This window comes from Phascolarctos cinereus, unplaced genomic scaffold (assembly GCF_003287225.1).
Source record: "Phascolarctos cinereus isolate Bilbo 61053 unplaced genomic scaffold, phaCin_HiC Scaffold_4;HRSCAF=312, whole genome shotgun sequence".
Classification (NCBI taxonomy): domain Eukaryota; kingdom Metazoa; phylum Chordata; class Mammalia; order Diprotodontia; family Phascolarctidae; genus Phascolarctos; species Phascolarctos cinereus.
In genome coordinates, this window is record NW_027555847.1 from 81,521,377 (window position 1) to 81,538,344 (window position 16,968).

A 16,968-nucleotide genomic window follows, 5' to 3' on the forward strand; every position below is an offset into this window, starting at 1 on the left:
GGTTGGATTTTGGGTCCTGCGCATGGAAGTGAAAAGCAGGGGTGGGAGAGGCACTGGTGTAATGGTGGAGCAGAGAGCAAGATGCCCACGATGGCAAGTCATGGTGGATGGTGGCTCCGGGATGAAGCACATCTGGGCTAACCCAGCTGGAGAAGGCACCTGAACTTGTTTTGTACTGTACAGAGATCCGATTGCGCTCCTTCACAACCCCACCTACTGCCTTCTACGTCACTTTCCACCTCAAAATATCTATTTACTCTCTCCTTATTTATATTTAGTCCACAATCTATGTGACCCATTCAAGGAGCCTCATTTATTCCTTTCCTTCACTGCCCTACTTCGTGGGGGTTTTTTGTTTTGTTTTGTTTTTTGGTGACGCAATTGGGGTTAAGTGACTTGCCCAGGGACACACAGATAGTAAGTGTCAAGTGTCTGCGGCCGCATTTGATTTCAAGTCCTTCTGACTCCAAGGCCGCAGTTCTATCTACTGCGCCTAGCCGCCGCCCCCGCCGTACTTCTTAAGGGCAGTTTACCCTCACTGACAGCCCACTCCTTATTAAGAGCAATCTCCTCTTCCCGCCTCTGCCCCACCATTCAAAGCATTGTCTCCACGGTCCTAGCACAGGTATGTGTGGGGGATTCTGCTGCGTTCGGTCAGATCAGTTACAAGTGTACTTGAAGCACCACCAGAGCGGCGGAGTAACGTAGGCTTCCAACACAGGCGCTTAGTAAATGTTTTCTACCGAATTAAACCGTGCTTGCCCCGGCCAGCAGTGGGTCAGGACTGCAAGGAAAGGATCCGAGGGACGGGGAGAGGACCGCAGGAGGCTGGGAGAAAACCGGAAAGTCGCGGTCACCGCGGCCCGGGAGTCTGGGAGAGAGCCGCCTCCGTCCCCCTGGGAGGACGGGGACCGCCTACTCCTCCCGCAGGAGAGAGGGAGGTGACAGCGGGAGCGGAGACTGAGAAGCCTGGGCACGAGGGGCGGGGCCGAGAGAAGCCCGGGCAGGAGGGGCGGGGCCGAGAGAAGCCGGGGCTGGAGGGGCGGGGCCGAGAGAAGCCCGGGCAGGAGGGGCGCAGGCAGGAGGGGCGGGATGGGACGGGGCCGAGGGAAGTCAGGGCTGGAAGGGAGAGGTGGGACGGAGAGAACCGTAGGCAGGAGGGGCTGGGAGGGACCGAGAGAAACCAGGGTAGGAGGGGCGGGACAAGGAGAGGCGTTCCCCCTCCCACCCGCAGGCGGCGCTGTGGGGGCGGAGCGCGGGGAGAAGGGGCGGGCCCTCCGTGAGGCCGGCGGGGCGCGGTCCCCGGATGCAGGTCGTGGTCCCGACCTCGGGTCCCACCAAACAGCGTTACCAATCTGTGTGCTCGGAGCTCGCGGCCGGAGGAGACTAGGAGGCCATGGCCCCGGGGGCGCCTGCTCGGGTAAGGCCCAGGACTCCCAGAGGCGGGGCAGGTGGGCTGGGGCGAGAGTCGCGTCAATGAGAAGTCATCGGCCGTGCGGTTTGAAGTTTGCCACATTGGTTATCCGTAGGTGCGGTACAGTGACTCCTGCCCCCGCATCAGGTTCGGAGACGCTGAGCCCTCGTGCCCAATCCCGCCGCGCCCGCTCGGTGTCAGGCTCCGGCGCCTCGGGCGCTCTTGCCCCGCGCTCAGCGCTGGGGGCTCGGGGCGGAGATGCGGAGGCTGAAGCGCTCGCTCCCTGCCGAGGAGGAGGCGGTGCGGGGCCGGCCTCGCCGCTGCCGGGGCCCCTGGACTCGGCGAGGACTCAGCCCCAGCCCCGAGGGCCGTGGGACTCTGGGCCCGGGGACGGACTTGGGCTGGCCTTTCAACTCGAGAATGTGGCCAAAGCCCTCCGCCCCGCAATCCCCGCCGAGGTAGAAATGTTAGGTTTTATTTTCACCATTTTGCAGATGAGACAGCTAGGTTAAGAAACTTTAACTGAAATTGCTGAGCTAGGCAAGTGTTAGAGGACCCGATGATTTTCCCATTATACATTCTCTGTACTTTCTCAGGGCAGAGGCTCAGAGTATTGTAGTAAAATGCGTCTCTCCCAGGATTCTGAATAACCCAGGCTTTGATTATCAGGTTTTCCATGACTTTTTACCTAGTGAAGATCTGCTTTGCTTGAGAATTTGCCACCAAGTGTCAGATTTGACTAGGAAAAGAGGCCCTGCTTTCTTGGATGACGCACATCTCTTGGAGTGCTATGTGATCCCCTTAAAAATGCTGACAATAGACCTTGTGGGAATCAGTTTGTAGCAGGCTATGTGAAATGAATGGGATTGGAAGAGTTTTATCCGAATTAGTGATGACAAGTAAAAGTGATGTATGTTTCATGTTTGTGGTTCCAGATACCTGTGACATTTGATGATGTGGCCATGTATTTCTCAGAGCAAGAGTGGAGAAACCTGGAGGATTGGCAGAAAGACCTTTATAAGAACATAATGAAGTCCAATTATGAGACTTTGGTCTTCTTGGGTAAGAGGCTTTAATGAGGAACTCTATGGGTGATTTTCATGGAATCAAATGCAGGAATGAGGTTTTATATAGGCATCCGTTGCTTCACTGTGTCCTGGTTCTTTAGTAAGAAAATCTGAAAGATGGTTTTTAATATTTGTAGTTTTGCTTGGGCCTTCATTACTTGAGAGACTGAAATTGGTATGTGCCACAAGGCAGCTGTGCATTCACTGAACACTCTCAAGGTCATCATCTGGTTTGGTGTGAAGGCATGTCCAATTCCTAAGTGTCCCATCATTCACCAAGCATTTATTCAGCTCTGACTATGTGCCCAGGCACCGTGCTAGGTGATGGGATACAAAAATAAAATAAAACAATTCCTGCTCTCAAGGGACTGTGTGTGTGTGTGTGTGTGTGTGTAAAATGTGTATATCCACTCGTACGTGCATAAACACATTATTTGTATATTATATATAATATATAAGTGGGCAGACATTATTTATATATTATATATAATTTGTCTATCCACTTCTGTATGCATAGGTACATTATGTATTCAATGTTCACTTATCTTTCCACTCATGTACATATACATACATTATATATGTTAAATGTAATATATAGAATGTCTATATCCATTGTGTATGCCTACACACATTATATACAATATTCATATAATGTATATATCCACTTGTGCTTACATATACACATCATGTGTATGTTACATATCAATGGATAAACACATTTTGTTGTTGTTCAGTCATTTTTCAGTTGTGTCCAACTCTTCCTGACCCCATTTGGGGTTTTCTTGGCAGAGACACTGGAGTGGTTTGCCATTGCCTTCTCCAGTTCATTTTACAGATGAGGAAACTAGGCAAACAAGGTTAAGTGACTTGCCCAGGGTCACAAAGCTAGTAAGTGTCTGAGGCCAAATTTGAACTCTTTTGACTCATAGAGGCCTGGAGCTCTATCTACTTCGCCACCTAGCTGCCCCAAATGGGGGGTTATTTGTATATTATTTATAATGTGTATCATCACTAGTGCATACATACATATCATATATGTTATATGTAATGTATAACATATATCTACTTGCATATGCAAGATGACATATGATATGTAATATTAATATATCTTTCCACTGATACACAATTATGTGTTAAATATAATATACAAAATGTGTCTATCCATTCGTGTATGCATGTATCATATGCAGTATATGTAATATTAACATTGTATGTGTATACTTGCTCACATGCATATGTGTTATGTGTAATATATAACATGTATACCCCCTGTGTGCACATATACATATCTACCTATATCTTCAGATATAAGTATATTATTAATCAAATATTGTATAGCAGCCAGGGTTTTTAAGCCTTTTCTGTCTGTGTTTTGGAATGCTATGTGCAAGTTTATCACCCTCAGGATCTGAGGGTCAGAGGTTCTGTTTTCTCTTATCTTTACTTTTCTTTGGGGGCTCTCATATTTCTCCAGTCAAATTCAAGAACACTCTGTTGCAGAGCAGCTAGGTGGCACAGTGGATAGAGCACCAGCCCTGGAATCAGGAGGACCTGAGTGCAAATCCTGCCTTATATACGTAACACTTACTAGCTGTATGACCTTGGGCAAGTCACATAACCCCCAAGTGCCTCACAAAAAAAAAAAAGAACTCTCTGTTGCATGCCTAGTAACGTTAAATACCCACTCCTCTTAGGGGCCTATGTTTTCTAGCCTCTCCATATCACATTATTGTGTTCAGTTCTTTTTGTAGAACTTTAGAATTATTATGGTTGCCTGAACTCTGTGCTCAGTTACCTTGAAGACTGATCTGTTCACACAGTACCTAGGTGTTTTCTCACATACCGCACACACATATCCCACATACACATAACACACACACATATGAATACAATACACACACACACACACACACAGAGCATTCAACTTAACCTATACCCAGGAGAATCAGCTCAGACCCCATGCCCCCTTACATGATTATGACTGTTGCACTCCTCTGCTCTCTAAGTCCTGTACTGTGTAAAGAGTAGACAGATGAGAAAAGAGCCAGAGAGAACCAAGCTGAAAGGAACACAGCCATGTTGTTAGTACAGGGAAGGTGTGAGAAAGAGAACTGGTCACTTACTTTGAGGGTGTAAATGGAACCAAAAAGTGCAAGGTCACTAAAAACATTATGTTATTGTTGCTGTATTATACAATGTATTTTCCCATTTCCCCCACTTCTAACAGCTTGGTCCCTTCAGCATCATGAATATTTGACATGAAAGGAACAATAATGAATAAACAAGGTACAATAAACAAATTAAATAAAATAGAGTAAACATAAATAAATATAAAATGATAATTTAATAAAATAAACAGTAAATAAAATGAATAAGAGTACAAAAGTGAGGGACTTTCAGCCAAGTCAGTAGATATTTATTCACTATCCTGCTATCTGACTAGGAGACAGAGAAGTATAAGTCAAGGTCTCTGTCATTAAGTAATTTATCTTCTTTTTTAAAGTTTTTCATTTTCTTTCTATTAGGAACTTAATAAACATCAATAGTATGAACATTTCAATATACAAAGAGAAACAAAAAGAGGATCATATAAGAACCGTAAACTGTGTTACAGAGTTTGGTTTTTTTTCTACTTCATACAGCTTGAGTTTTTTTATTGGTTAATTCAGATTCAACATAGTAGTTTCAGTGCTGCTATTCTTGTCTATGACCTATTCTAAGTTTCCTTCTGCTACCCTCTGTTTATTTTTTTTAATGAGCCACTGACTCTGTTCTTTATTTTCTTCCTTTTTAGTGTCTGTTTAGCAGTGTCTGAAAATGTCTTTCTCATTCTGCACCTTGTAATCTTTCGCTGATCTTGCCAAGGGATGGAAGGCATGATTCATTACCAGTCTTGTAGAGTCATAATTGATCATTGCATTGATCATAGTTCTTATCTTTCACAGTTGTTTTCTTTACCATACTATATGTGATCATTGTATAGTTCTTCCCAGAGTAATTTACAATCTTGTTGGAGAAAAAAGACATTTATGAAATATGTAGTGAACAGTACTAGATGTAAATTATGAAATGTTAAATTTTGGTAGTAGAGACTAGAAGTCCTATAGGAGTTCTGATAAGGAAGCATAATCTATAATAATGTGAGCTGGACTGGTCAGGGAAAGTTTCATGGAGGAAGTGGATCTCAAGGGGGTTTTGAAGGAAGCATAGGATCCTTATTGTTGGTAAGGAAAAGAAAGAATATTTGAGCCAGAAGGGAGAAGTATGAGTGAAGGTATAAAGGCAGGAGTAAGTGAATGAGGCACCATCCAGTCCACAAAGCATTTATTAAGCATGTACTAAGTGCAGGGTGACATCTAGGCATGGAGAATGTAAAGATAAAAACAGGTCACTGCCCTAAAAATGTGTGTATTTTACTTGAGAAGAAAAATAGCTAACAAGGAGAATTCATGTTGGGGAGTTATGAAAATTAAAGTTGGATTTGTTAGATGAGACCAATTAATGTAAAGCCTTGAATTCTCACTTTAAGGATCTTATATGAAACATGATAGGCATCAGGAAAACATCGGTAGGTTTTGTAGTAGAGAAATGACATGGAAAAGCATATTTTATAAAGATTCCTTTAGGATTTCCTAGAAGGAGAAGGAGAAACAAAGAGAGAGGCAAAGGCAATTATACTTGAAGCATGAGGTGACAAAAGAATGAGTGGCATAGTGGGGCAGCTAGGTGGTGCAGTGAATAGAACACCAGCCCTGAATTTAAATCCAGCCTCAGACCAAACACTTGCCACTTACTAGCTATGTGACCTTGGGCAAGTCACTTAACCCCAATTGCCTTTAAAAAAAAAAAGCTACTGGAAGAATGAGTGGCATTGAGAATAAAAGAAAGAAACCAAAGAACTGTGAAAGAAGAGTTATGAATACCATCTGGGACAGTTTCAGAGAAACCTGGGAAGATTTACATGAATTGATCCAGAGTGAAATGAGAAGAACCAGGACAACAATTTATACAATTTCTTTTTGTAAAGAAAGACAACTTGGAAAGACTTTAGATCTCTGATCAATGCAAGGCCCAACCACAATTCCAAAAGACCAATGATGAAGAATGCTATCTACCTTCTGGCAGAGAGGTGATGGACTCAAGAGGACATATGTTTTTGGTGAGGGCCAATGTGGGAATTTGCTTTTCTAACTATGCTTATTTGTTGCAAAGGTTTTGTTTTTTTCTTCTCTCCCCGCCACCCCCAGCTTTGAAGAAGGGGTGGGAAAGAAAGGTCAGGTAACAACAGAGTTCCTGCCCCCCCCCAAAAAAAAAGAAAGAAAAGAGGATCATTGAAGTATTTTTTAAGGATCAGAAGAAAGGGCAGAAGAACAAGCAGAAAATTATATGTTGAATTTATTACATGCAGTCTGTGTATAATGGAGATTCACAGTTTCACATATAATCTTTTTCTGTACTGCTTTGTGTATGGAAATATTAATTTTATTTGGTGTTTAAATTTGAATTTTTTTTTTTTAAAAGAACACTCTGACTGGTTGAGTGCCAGGGACAAAGGAGGTAGGAGTTAAACAACTCCTACCTCTTTAGTCTAGGAAACTAAGAAAATACAGGTGCCAGAATTATAAAAGCAATTTTAATTTACTTCTTAAACCATGTAGGGGGCAGCATGGTCTATGGAATGAAAGACTGTCTTAAGAGTCAAAAAAACTTAGTTTCAAATCATCCTGAATCTTCCATATATCGGCTGTGTGATCATGGGCAGGTAGCTTTACTGCTGTGCCCTAGGAAACCTTCTAAAACTAAGTTACAGAGGGGGTGTTGATTTGCATCAATGGAGGGAGTTTCCACGCTAGTAATTCCTTCATACCAATGAAATTATAAGCCTGGGACCAAAAAAAAAAAAAAAGGCTTTTTTTAATGTACCACATAGCACATTTCAAAAAGTTAAGAGTATGAGAAGAAGTCAAATAGGAAATTCAGATAGGTTGAAGAGCACAGTGTTAGGATGGGATACCCCAGGGACCTGGTTTTAAAAATTTTCCCCATATTGCCTCACATTTCTCTTTTTCTCTTAGGAAAATCACTATCAACATGCTTTTCAATTCAGGGACATTCAGTTTATGTAAACATGATTCCTTCTTTGTGGGCTGTGTGCAGGCTGTGCCAATTCCAAGCCAGACTTGATCACCTGGATTGAACGAGGGCAAGAGCCATTCATCAGAGATCTGGGAAGCTTGGAGAGAAAAGACCTGGCCATCAGCACCAGAGCTGAGGAGCATCTTCACTTGAAGAGCGCAAAGGGGCAGCTGTTTGGGAGTGAGTGAGAGAGGATGAGGGCAGTAAAACTAAAGAGAGCATATCAATATTCTCCTACTTCCTAGACTTAGGTCTTCCCCTCATGTTGGGCTGAGCTGGGGTTTGTGTCTAAACAGACACTAAATAGGCTTCAAGAGCACTCATAGAAACCAACTGTTCAGGCCTCAGACCCCAAAAGACTTCCCTGCCATACTGGGGACTGTCTTCTCCAGTTGAACCCATAGATGAGCTGTCTTCCAAGACTCGAGCTCATATTTTCCTCATCATAACAGTTCTCACTATAACATTCTGTAGTTTTCAGAACACTTTGCTTATGTTATGCTAGCAATTATTACTAGAATTATTTGATTCTCATCAAGGTGTCATCTTACAGATGAGGAGGTAGAAGCCTAGCAGTTCATATTTTCTGCAAGATTGAGCAAGACAAAAAACCCTGTGTTCTGGTCAGAAATTGAAGGAAACGGCAAACTTGAATGGGCTGTCACCCTAGGATATGATGAAATTAAGAGAGCTCACAATCTGAGAGGGTAGGGAAGATGTGGCTATTCATTCCCTATTTCCATATATTTTTCCTTCTCTCTTGGTTTTTAATTTGGGAACAGTATTTTCCATGTTCATTTGCCTATCTATTTACCTTGTAAGAATACCTTAGAAAGTCCAGCTATATTGTTCCCTGGCGATTCCCGGAAGTCATTTCTTAGGCTAATATTTCCCCTTCTTGAAGACTCATACCCCTCAAAATCTTGCTTCTGTCAGTAACTCATTTGGGGGCTGTTTGGACATGGTCGAAGAACATGGTCCTCAAATTCCCCTGCCTCACCTCTCAAGGACTTATGTTAGTTAGACTGGAGAAAATGTAACAGGGATTCAACACTTCAGTTCTGCAGGCATTTATTAAGTGCCTTCTCTGTGCCCCGCAGTAGACAATGAATACTCAGCCTAGCAACCAATCTAATTTCTGCTCTTCCTTGAATCCTGTAGGAGAATCTGTATCCATAGAGTTAGGTCTTGTTAACAGTCACATGTATGCTTTTATGACCTTATTGTTCTATATTATTTCCCTGTCACATTTAAACTGAGTCTCAGTAGTCTAGTTATTTTTAGTTATGTTAGTGAAGACTAAAGCCCCATTGTGAGAGATACATTATTGTTGTATATGGCTGACCTTGCATTATACAGACCTAATCTGAAAGGTTAGGTCAGCTGAGCACATATTCTAACTGGAGTGGCCTTCTAGCTCCTTAGGTGTAGCCCTTTGACTGAGTCTAAGTTTTACAGAACAAATCCTTTTATTAAGGGGTTCTGTGAAGTTTGGATTCAGTCAAAGGGCTGCACTTGAGGACCTAGAGGGCCATGTGGCCTCGAGGCCAAATGTTCCCCACCCTTGTCTAGAAGATCCTACCAACCTGGCCTTGAATGATATACTGACCTAGTAATAGACAATTGACTTGAGAGCAACCTAGCTAACGTCAGAAGACTTCTCTTCAGAAGGTTGGCTGCCAGATGATCATGTTGGAAGGTATCTGTCCAGGGATGGATGGAAGGGAGTGAAGGGGTTGCTTAATGTTAGGAGAGACAGTGAGAGAACCCACATTAGTGGAATCAGAGACCTTTTGAAGAAAGCTATTTGGGGATAGAGTGACAGATGCCCTAAAAGGGGGCTCACAGAGGACTGTCCAGATCAAAGGTCTCTACTATAAAGCACCTAGAATGGAGAGTGACTGGATTTTTGTTTTTAATTCCAGAGGACCTGGGATCTGTGAGTTCACAAAAGGAAAAGCAGTATTTCTGTGATCTCCAAAACCAGGATTTATCTGAATTACTATTATCAGGAAAAAGAAGAGACACTTCCTCTACACGTGGTCAGCGAGGCTCTTCCTTAAGAAGCCCATGTGACCAAGATTCACAGTCTTTAGCTCCAAAAGTCTACAGCATCCAGGAATCCAACTTGAAAAAGAGAGACTTGAGCCATAGAACTGAGGGATCCCCTTCTTTCCAGAAAATTCCCACAAGGCAGAGCATCTGCCCGTGCCCTGACTGCAGTAAAGGCTTCTGCCTAAAGGGCCATCTGGTGAAACACCAAAGAAGCCACTCCAGAGGCCAGCTGTGCCAGTGCCCAAAGGGCAAGAAGACATTCAGGCAGCGATCTGCTCTCCAGAGGTGCCAGAGCATCCAGGGCTGGCAAAGGCACTTGCCATGGAATGAGAACAACGAAAAGGACTTCTGCTTAAAGAGTCACACAAAGGCAGAAGAGGGACCATACAGAAGAGAGGGGGCATTTGTCCAGGACCTCCCCCAGCTCATGGAACACACCCAGTTGCACAAGGGCAAAAGGAGCTTCGCCAGGAAGGGCCTCCTGAAGGCCCACCAGTACCTACATGGCAGGGAGAGGCCCTTCTGCCTTGAGTGTGGCAAAGGCTTCACTCAGAAATCTAAGCTCATTGAACACAGGAGAGTGCATAGCGGGGACAGGCCCTTCCAGTGCCCAGAGTGTGGCAAGAGCTTCCGTCTGAAGGGGCATCTGCTCAGGCACCAGCGCCTGCACATGAGGGACAGGCCCTTCCAGTGCCCTGAATGTGAGACTAGCTTCTGCCTGAAGGGACATCTGCTCAGGCACCAGCGCCTGCACACAGGGGACAGGCCCTTCCAGTGCCCTGAATGTGACACCAGCTTCCGTCTGAAGGCTGTTCTAGAAGCCCATCAGCGTACACATAGCGGGGAATGGCCTTTCTCTTGCAGTGAATGTGGCAAAGGCTTCACTAGGGAATTCCACCTCACAGAGCACCTCAGAATGCACACAGGCAAGAAGCCCTTCCAGTGTCCCCAGTGTGACAAGAGCTTCCACCTGAAGGGCGCCTTCAAGGTCCATCAGCGTGTGCACAGCAGGGATCGACCATTCTCCTGTGAGGAATGTGGCAAAGGCTTCACTCACCAGTATAAACTGACCGAGCACTTCCGAGTCCACAGTGGTGAGAAACCCTTTCAGTGCCCTGACTGTAGCAAGAGCTTCCGCTTGAAGAGTGGCCTGAATTACCACCAGCGCTTACACCATAAGGAGAGACCGTTCTTGTGCAGCGAATGTGGCAAGGGCTTCATTCACCAGTCCAGGCTCAGTACCCACATCAGAGTGCACACCAGGGAGAAGCTGCCTGGTGACGTGAATGACCTTGGTAAAGCAAAACCAGGCCAGCTGTTTAGGCTAATAGAGGAAGACTGGAGCTCATAGATCCTGGGACATGAGCACCTTAGAAATCATTATCCAACATGCCACTCATTTTACAACTGAGATGGTATCTTTTGCACAGCTAGTAAGTAGCTGAGGCAGAACTAGAACCCAGATCCCATGATTCCTTCTATGGCCAGCTGAGCTGCCCTCGTAGCAGACAGACAAGTCTGGTGGGAGGAAGTTAAGAAAAGGGTCAGTCATGTTTCAGTGCTAAAAATTTGGGCCCACCAAAGGCACTACATGGAGCAGTAGATAGATTCCTGGGTCTGGAGTCAGGAAGACCCGAGTTCAAATCTAGTCTCGGACACTAGTTACGTGACCCTGGACAGGTCATTTAACTTCTGCCTCATTTTCCTCAACTGTAAAATGAGGATGATAACAGCACCTACCTCGTAGGGTCATCATGAGGATCAAATGAGATATTTCTAAAATGTTTAGCACAGTCCCTAGCATGTCTTAGGCATTATCTACATGCTTATTCCCTTCTCTTCCCTGCCTCACTCTTCCTATTGTACCATCTAAAGACCTGAGATGCTGACCCTCAGATACTGAGGACCAATCAGAGCCTGAGTGAAGAATAGGGAAAGGTCCCTAGATATGGAATGGAAGATTTTCCCCTGCCATTCCCAAGTTAAAAAGGATGGGGTGAGCAGCTCTCTGCCTGTTCTCTTGACCCAGAAGAATGTGGTCCTGATTTCCCTGCTTAGTCTTTTGAGAGTCTTTGAAGGCATGAGCACAGCTGGCAAGTTTGTTTCCTGAATGTAGCTGGTCAACCACAGCAGTAATAAATGGAGTCCTTCTGGAATCAAGGCTGGTCTGCACAGTGAATAAGGAAGAGTCAGCTGACCCAGTATTCACTCAGCAGTTTCACCAGACAGGAACACTGTCATTGGCTGGGATCCCAAATATACCAACTCCCTGATGATTGCAATGGTTCATAAAACCTGGAAAACCCTGATCGCTCCTAGTCGGGTAGAGGAATTGAGAAAGGGGGTCTAGCCCTAGTAACAACTGTCAATTAATAAGAAAGTAACAAAATTATAGTTGATTCTTTATAGTTCGTTTCCATTTGCAGTTAACGTGAATTCATAGTGGACCCATCAGTAGCCTTTTGTAAGGAATACTTAGGGCCTTGAAAGGGCCAGGACTCAGAAGACGTACTTTCCTTCAATCAGGAAAACTGCTTGAAACTGAAGCTGGTCTGACCTCTCCTGGGCCTGTGGATCTTTTTCATTTAGTATGACCCATATCTGCTGAGTGTCTCCTCTGTGCAGAGATGGCTGTGTATGCTGCATCTACCACTCCCACTCCGGTCATAGGGATCTGACTTGCCCATTAAATCTTTCCCAGCTCTTTCGAGAAAGACATTCATCAGGAATTAATTGCACCTTGTTTAGTCTTGGAGAACCATACACTACCTCACTAGACAGAGGTTCCTTGCTCAGTAGTGGCCCAGCTTTTCCTCTTGGACCAGAAGAATTGACACAAGCCTGGTCACCTGCCCTTTGTCTCCAGCTCTCGAGAAGCAGAGGCTCATTGATGGTGGGCTGTGGAAACTAGTATTGAAGAGTGTGGCTCTCAACAGTTGCCTTGCTGCTTTGGAGTATACTTTTAAAATTCCATTCATTGGGGGCAGCTAGGTGATGCAGTAGCTAGGGCACCGACCCTGGAGTCAGGAAGACCTGAGTTCAGATCCAGCCTCACACTAACTAGCTGTGTGAGCCTGGCAAGTCACTTAACCCCCATTGCCTCCAAAATTTTTTTTTAAAAATTCCACTCATTGTAGCAAAAAAAATCTTTACAACAATATGTCCATCATTAAAGCATTTACTCATTTGAATATAATCAACTTGATGATGGAAAAAACAAAAGAGGTGTTCCTTCTATTCCTTGTCTCAATAGTTAGCCGTAATGTTTGCCAAGCACTTGATCATCACAACAGCCTTTGAAAGAGGTGCCATTATTAGTCATATTTAACAGATGAGGAAACTGAGGCTGGGAGTACTTAACCAAAGTCACTGCCACCAAGTGGCTGTGTGGACTAACTGGCGCTGCCCCTGGCAAAGAAGAGGGTAAGGAACCTCCCCTGTCACCAGGAACACCAGGTTAGGCCCAGAGCAGAAGGTGATTTAAAGCTACCCAAGGAAGACTTTACACAAACACGATACCGTACACAGGAAGGTAGCCATCAACGCAGACGTGAAGAGATATGCACACATATTCCTCACTGTGTCTGACAGACTTGGCTTCTCTCTCAAACGTCAGATCCTTTGAGCCTGCTCAGAAGGCTGGAATTGTTCTCTTCAGAAAAGCTTCCTAGAGGATTTAAAAGGTCCCTCACTATATTTAGTTGGCCTTACAAGTCCTTCAAAGAGAAGTGGTCCCATAACCAATGTTGTCTTTCTGTTCGGTGTCAGTAATCTGAGTAAAAGAGCACCCCAAAAATTATACCAGTGTGCTCTGTGATTTGGGCTCAAGTCTGCCAGAAACAATTTTATTGAATATATATTCAAATAATTTCTAGATTGGAGAGAGATGTTCGAACTGACCTAGTCTCCCAAGCCTTCCAACATTATTGCCCCAAGACAATTTCAGGTAACAGTTATTGGAATCTTGAATAAGGAAAAGATCACACTATGTGAAAATACAGTTTGGGGTTAACATTCTTGGACTTGGCGTCTGGAAGACCTCAGTTCAAATTAGGCCTCAGTAGCAGTGTGATATTAGACAAGTCACTTGGCCTCAGTTTCCTCATCTGTAGAATGGGAATAATAGCATTTACCTCCCAAAGTTGTAGTGAGGATAAAATGAGATGCTGTTTGCAAACAAGCTACTTAAATACTAAAGCTGTTATTCCAGAACTTCCTGGACTATTTGATAGACAGATTAAAAAAAAAAGAGTTCTTGTCATCAGTATTTTAACCTTTAATTTCAGATTACAGTAAAAACTGCCCTTTGGTCAGTCTGAGCACTAATCACTCCTGGAGAGAGAGAGGGCAATCATTTATCTAAATGAGATCAATTTGGTTATTACCCTTACTCCATTTCAAAGGAAGGCCCTAGCCTTTGTTCTTCTGACTCCTAAAGGGAATAGTCTGGAAGGTGTTTTAGTCTAGAGAAACAGTATTTCTTTATAATTTCTAGAAAAACTAAAAAGGAAGTGTTTAAAAATATGCTTCCGTACCTCCCCAGCTTGCTCAGAATACAGTAAAAGTCAGATTACTTTTATCTGGACATACAGCCCATTATAAAAGCACCCATAACAAACAAGGTTTGAGAAGTGTCTTAAGCTCCAAAGAATAAGCACTAATGCATGTTCACCCGAAGCAATGAGGCAGAGGGAGATGAATGGGAGAGTGAATAAAGTCACCAAGCATCCCAGCAGCCAGGCAGGCATGACCAAAAAACAGCAAGTTCTGTCCACATAGATCACTCCCTAAATACATCTGCAAGCCAGAGAAGGTTCCAATTGCCCAAAATTTTAGTTGTGCAGTGCCCTTAACTTGCTGTTGGCTCCCACCAGGGGCATGAGTCTACCCTCCACACTTTCTCTAGCTAAGAATAAACTACATTTCTCAGCAGCCTGGGGCAGCAATGGGGGATTTCATACAGAATGCAAAAAGTACTCAAACCTAAGTTCAACAAGTGTGTGTATGTGTATTTTTTTAAATTACCATCTGATGGGCCTCACCTTCCCCAGGGACTTACCAGTCACTTTGGACTTAACACTGCAACCCTAGAGTTGAACCCTACACTCCTCCACCAGATGAGGGAAAAAAATTGAGGGTTTCTAGAGATTCAAGCAACCTAACCTTTGAGTGAACCCCATCTTCCCCAAGGATCTATGTAGTCTTTCCAAATTGAGAGTGCTACCTTGTATTGGTTATATGGAGTCCCCACCTCCCCCAAAATAGCGATAGATCTTGGGTTGTTAAAGAGTTGGACATCATTTCCCAAGTGAAATCTATCACTTACGGGCACCAGTGAAGGAGCAAAGTCTAGGTCTGCTGCTCCACTTTGTGACTTTGTGCTTTGAGGCTTCCATAGCTCCCTTTGTGATCCAAAATACATAGCTTGAGCCAAGAACTCCTCGTTGTCCTGAGGAGCCCCAAAAAGCACTGAAAACAACCAAGGGGGCAGGGACAAAGCTGACAGCCTGGCAGCAGCTGGCCTGGGTGCAACAACAAAGGCTTAAATTGCTTTAATGTATACAGGATAAATCTGTACAGCCCAAGATCTAACAGGGCACAGTGTCCAGATACAGCAATCCACAGTACCCTTGAGTAGGTACCTGGCAGCTCTAGAATTATCTTTTGTACAGTTGACAAAATGGTTAATAACTTGTTTCATATCGGTAGAAAAGAAACAAATCAAGAGCTTATATAGCAAACATACAAATGAATCCATGTCAGCAGAAGTAGAAAATAAGGCTGAAGAAAAGATGGGAGTCAGGTCAGATAGTAGATCTGGATGCCCTGCTAAAGAATTTCCACTTAGCCTGTTGGTTATTGAGAGCCATTGAATGTTTTTGAGCAAGAGAATGATGTGATTGAAGTAAAACTTTAGATATCAACAAAATGTTTTTTAAATGAATGGTGCTGTATATGTATAGTATTACATAAGCTACTTTCAGTTACATTATTTTTGAGTTCTTAGGGCAATCTTGTAAAATAGGTAGGACAACTATTATTAGCCCCACTTATGACAGTTGAGGAAACAGGGTCAGAGAGACTGACTTGTCCAAAGACATATGACTAGTAGAGGCATCAGAACTAAAACTCAAGTATTCTGACTCTTAGTCCATATTCTTTCTACCTAACACTGAATGAAGGCAAGTATTGAAGTGACTAAGGTTTCTAGCCTGATTGGGAATAATGATAACTGGCATTTATTTAGCACTTTAAGATTGGCAAAGCACTTTGCATAATCTCATTTGATCTCCACAATAATCCCAACGAGTAGGCACTACACATGTCAACTGCATTTTAGAAATGGCACCAAGGCTTCAAGGGGCGTCACTTGCTGACAGTCACCCGGCTAGTAAGTGATACAATCAGGATTTGATTCTAGGTCTTCCTAACTTCCATTCCAGCCTACTGTCAACTACTGCCTCTTCTACTACTTAAAAATATGGAGAAATCTAGAAGAATTAGATTGGTGGAAAAAATGATTTGATTAATTTGAGCTGACAGGGCATCCAAGTAAAGATAATCCAGTAGGCATTTAGAGAGAGGAGAGCTAAGATTCAGATAGGATGGGGGACTGGGTATGTAGACCGGAATTGTCCGCAGAGGAGCAATAGTGGAAGATTTAAGAGTGGCTGTGATCTGTTCAGGACAGAGAGACTAGAGACCTGGTGAGAAGACAGCAGAGGGCTGAGATGCTTTTAAACAGGTAGGAGAAATTGGAGCCAGGAAAGGAGACAGAGGAGTGGATCTAGATATATAACTAGGACTCTGTCCTGTCATGGCAGGCAAAGGAGGACAAAGTCTGCAGAAGGAGCCAGTGGTCTACAGTCAGCCAATAAGCGTGTATTAAACATTTAGGGGCCCACGTCCAGTCGTCCTGATCTATATCTTGCCACTGGACTCAGATGGCTCTGCAGAAGAGAGAGGCTGGTGACTTTGCACAGCCTCCCTCACTTAAATCTAATTCACTTGCAAGTCAGGGCATCACCTCCCTGATGTCATGGTCTTCTTTGAGAACAAAGGACAAACAACAAACATTAAGCTCTTAACTACATGCCAGGCACTGTGCTAAGCACTAGGGATACCCAAAAAAAAAAAAAAGACAGCCCCTGCCCTCAAAGAGCATTTAATTTACTGAGGGACCTCAATACCCAACACCTATGTACATACAAGCTATATGCAGTATAAATGGGACGTTATCAACAGAGGGGAAGTGATAGAATTAAGAGGCTAAGAAAGGCTTCCTGTAGAAGATAG

At 43.9% G+C, this 16,968-nt stretch overlaps 1 protein-coding gene across 3 annotated transcripts; it reads left to right on the top strand.

Moving 5' to 3' along the window:
* The first annotated feature begins 1,277 nt into the window (after nucleotides 1–1,277).
* Nucleotides 1,278–14,718, top strand: LOC144454055 (zinc finger protein 786-like). Of its 3 annotated transcripts, none has more exons than XM_020971493.2 (4): nucleotides 1,278–1,420; nucleotides 2,350–2,476; nucleotides 7,639–7,797; nucleotides 9,543–14,718. In XM_020971493.2, exons 1-4 carry the CDS (start codon nucleotides 1,397–1,399, stop codon nucleotides 11,021–11,023), a joined length of 1,791 nt encoding a protein of 596 aa, XP_020827152.1. In that variant the 5' UTR covers nucleotides 1,278–1,396; the 3' UTR covers nucleotides 11,024–14,718. The 3 variants fall into 3 exon arrangements, with proteins under 3 accessions (XP_020827152.1, XP_078008401.1, XP_078008402.1); XM_078152275.1 differs by lacking the exon at nucleotides 1,278–1,420 and adding an exon at nucleotides 1,457–1,872; XM_078152276.1 differs by lacking the exons at nucleotides 1,278–1,420; nucleotides 2,350–2,476 and adding an exon at nucleotides 5,016–6,640.
* Nucleotides 14,719–16,968: the final 2,250 nt, after the last annotated feature.

Excerpts from the sequence above, each read along its gene's own strand:
- LOC144454055 (XM_078152275.1), top strand. The coding sequence starts at position 1,477 with ATGAGAAGTCATCGGCCGTGCGGTTTGAAGTTTGCCACATTGGTTATC. Across the intron at positions 1,873-2,349 it reads GCCCCGCAATCCCCGCCGAG|ATACCTGTGACATTTGATGA; the intron begins GTAGAAATGTTA and ends TTGTGGTTCCAG. Across the intron at positions 2,477-7,638 it reads TGAGACTTTGGTCTTCTTGG|GCTGTGCCAATTCCAAGCCA; the intron begins GTAAGAGGCTTT and ends GGCTGTGTGCAG.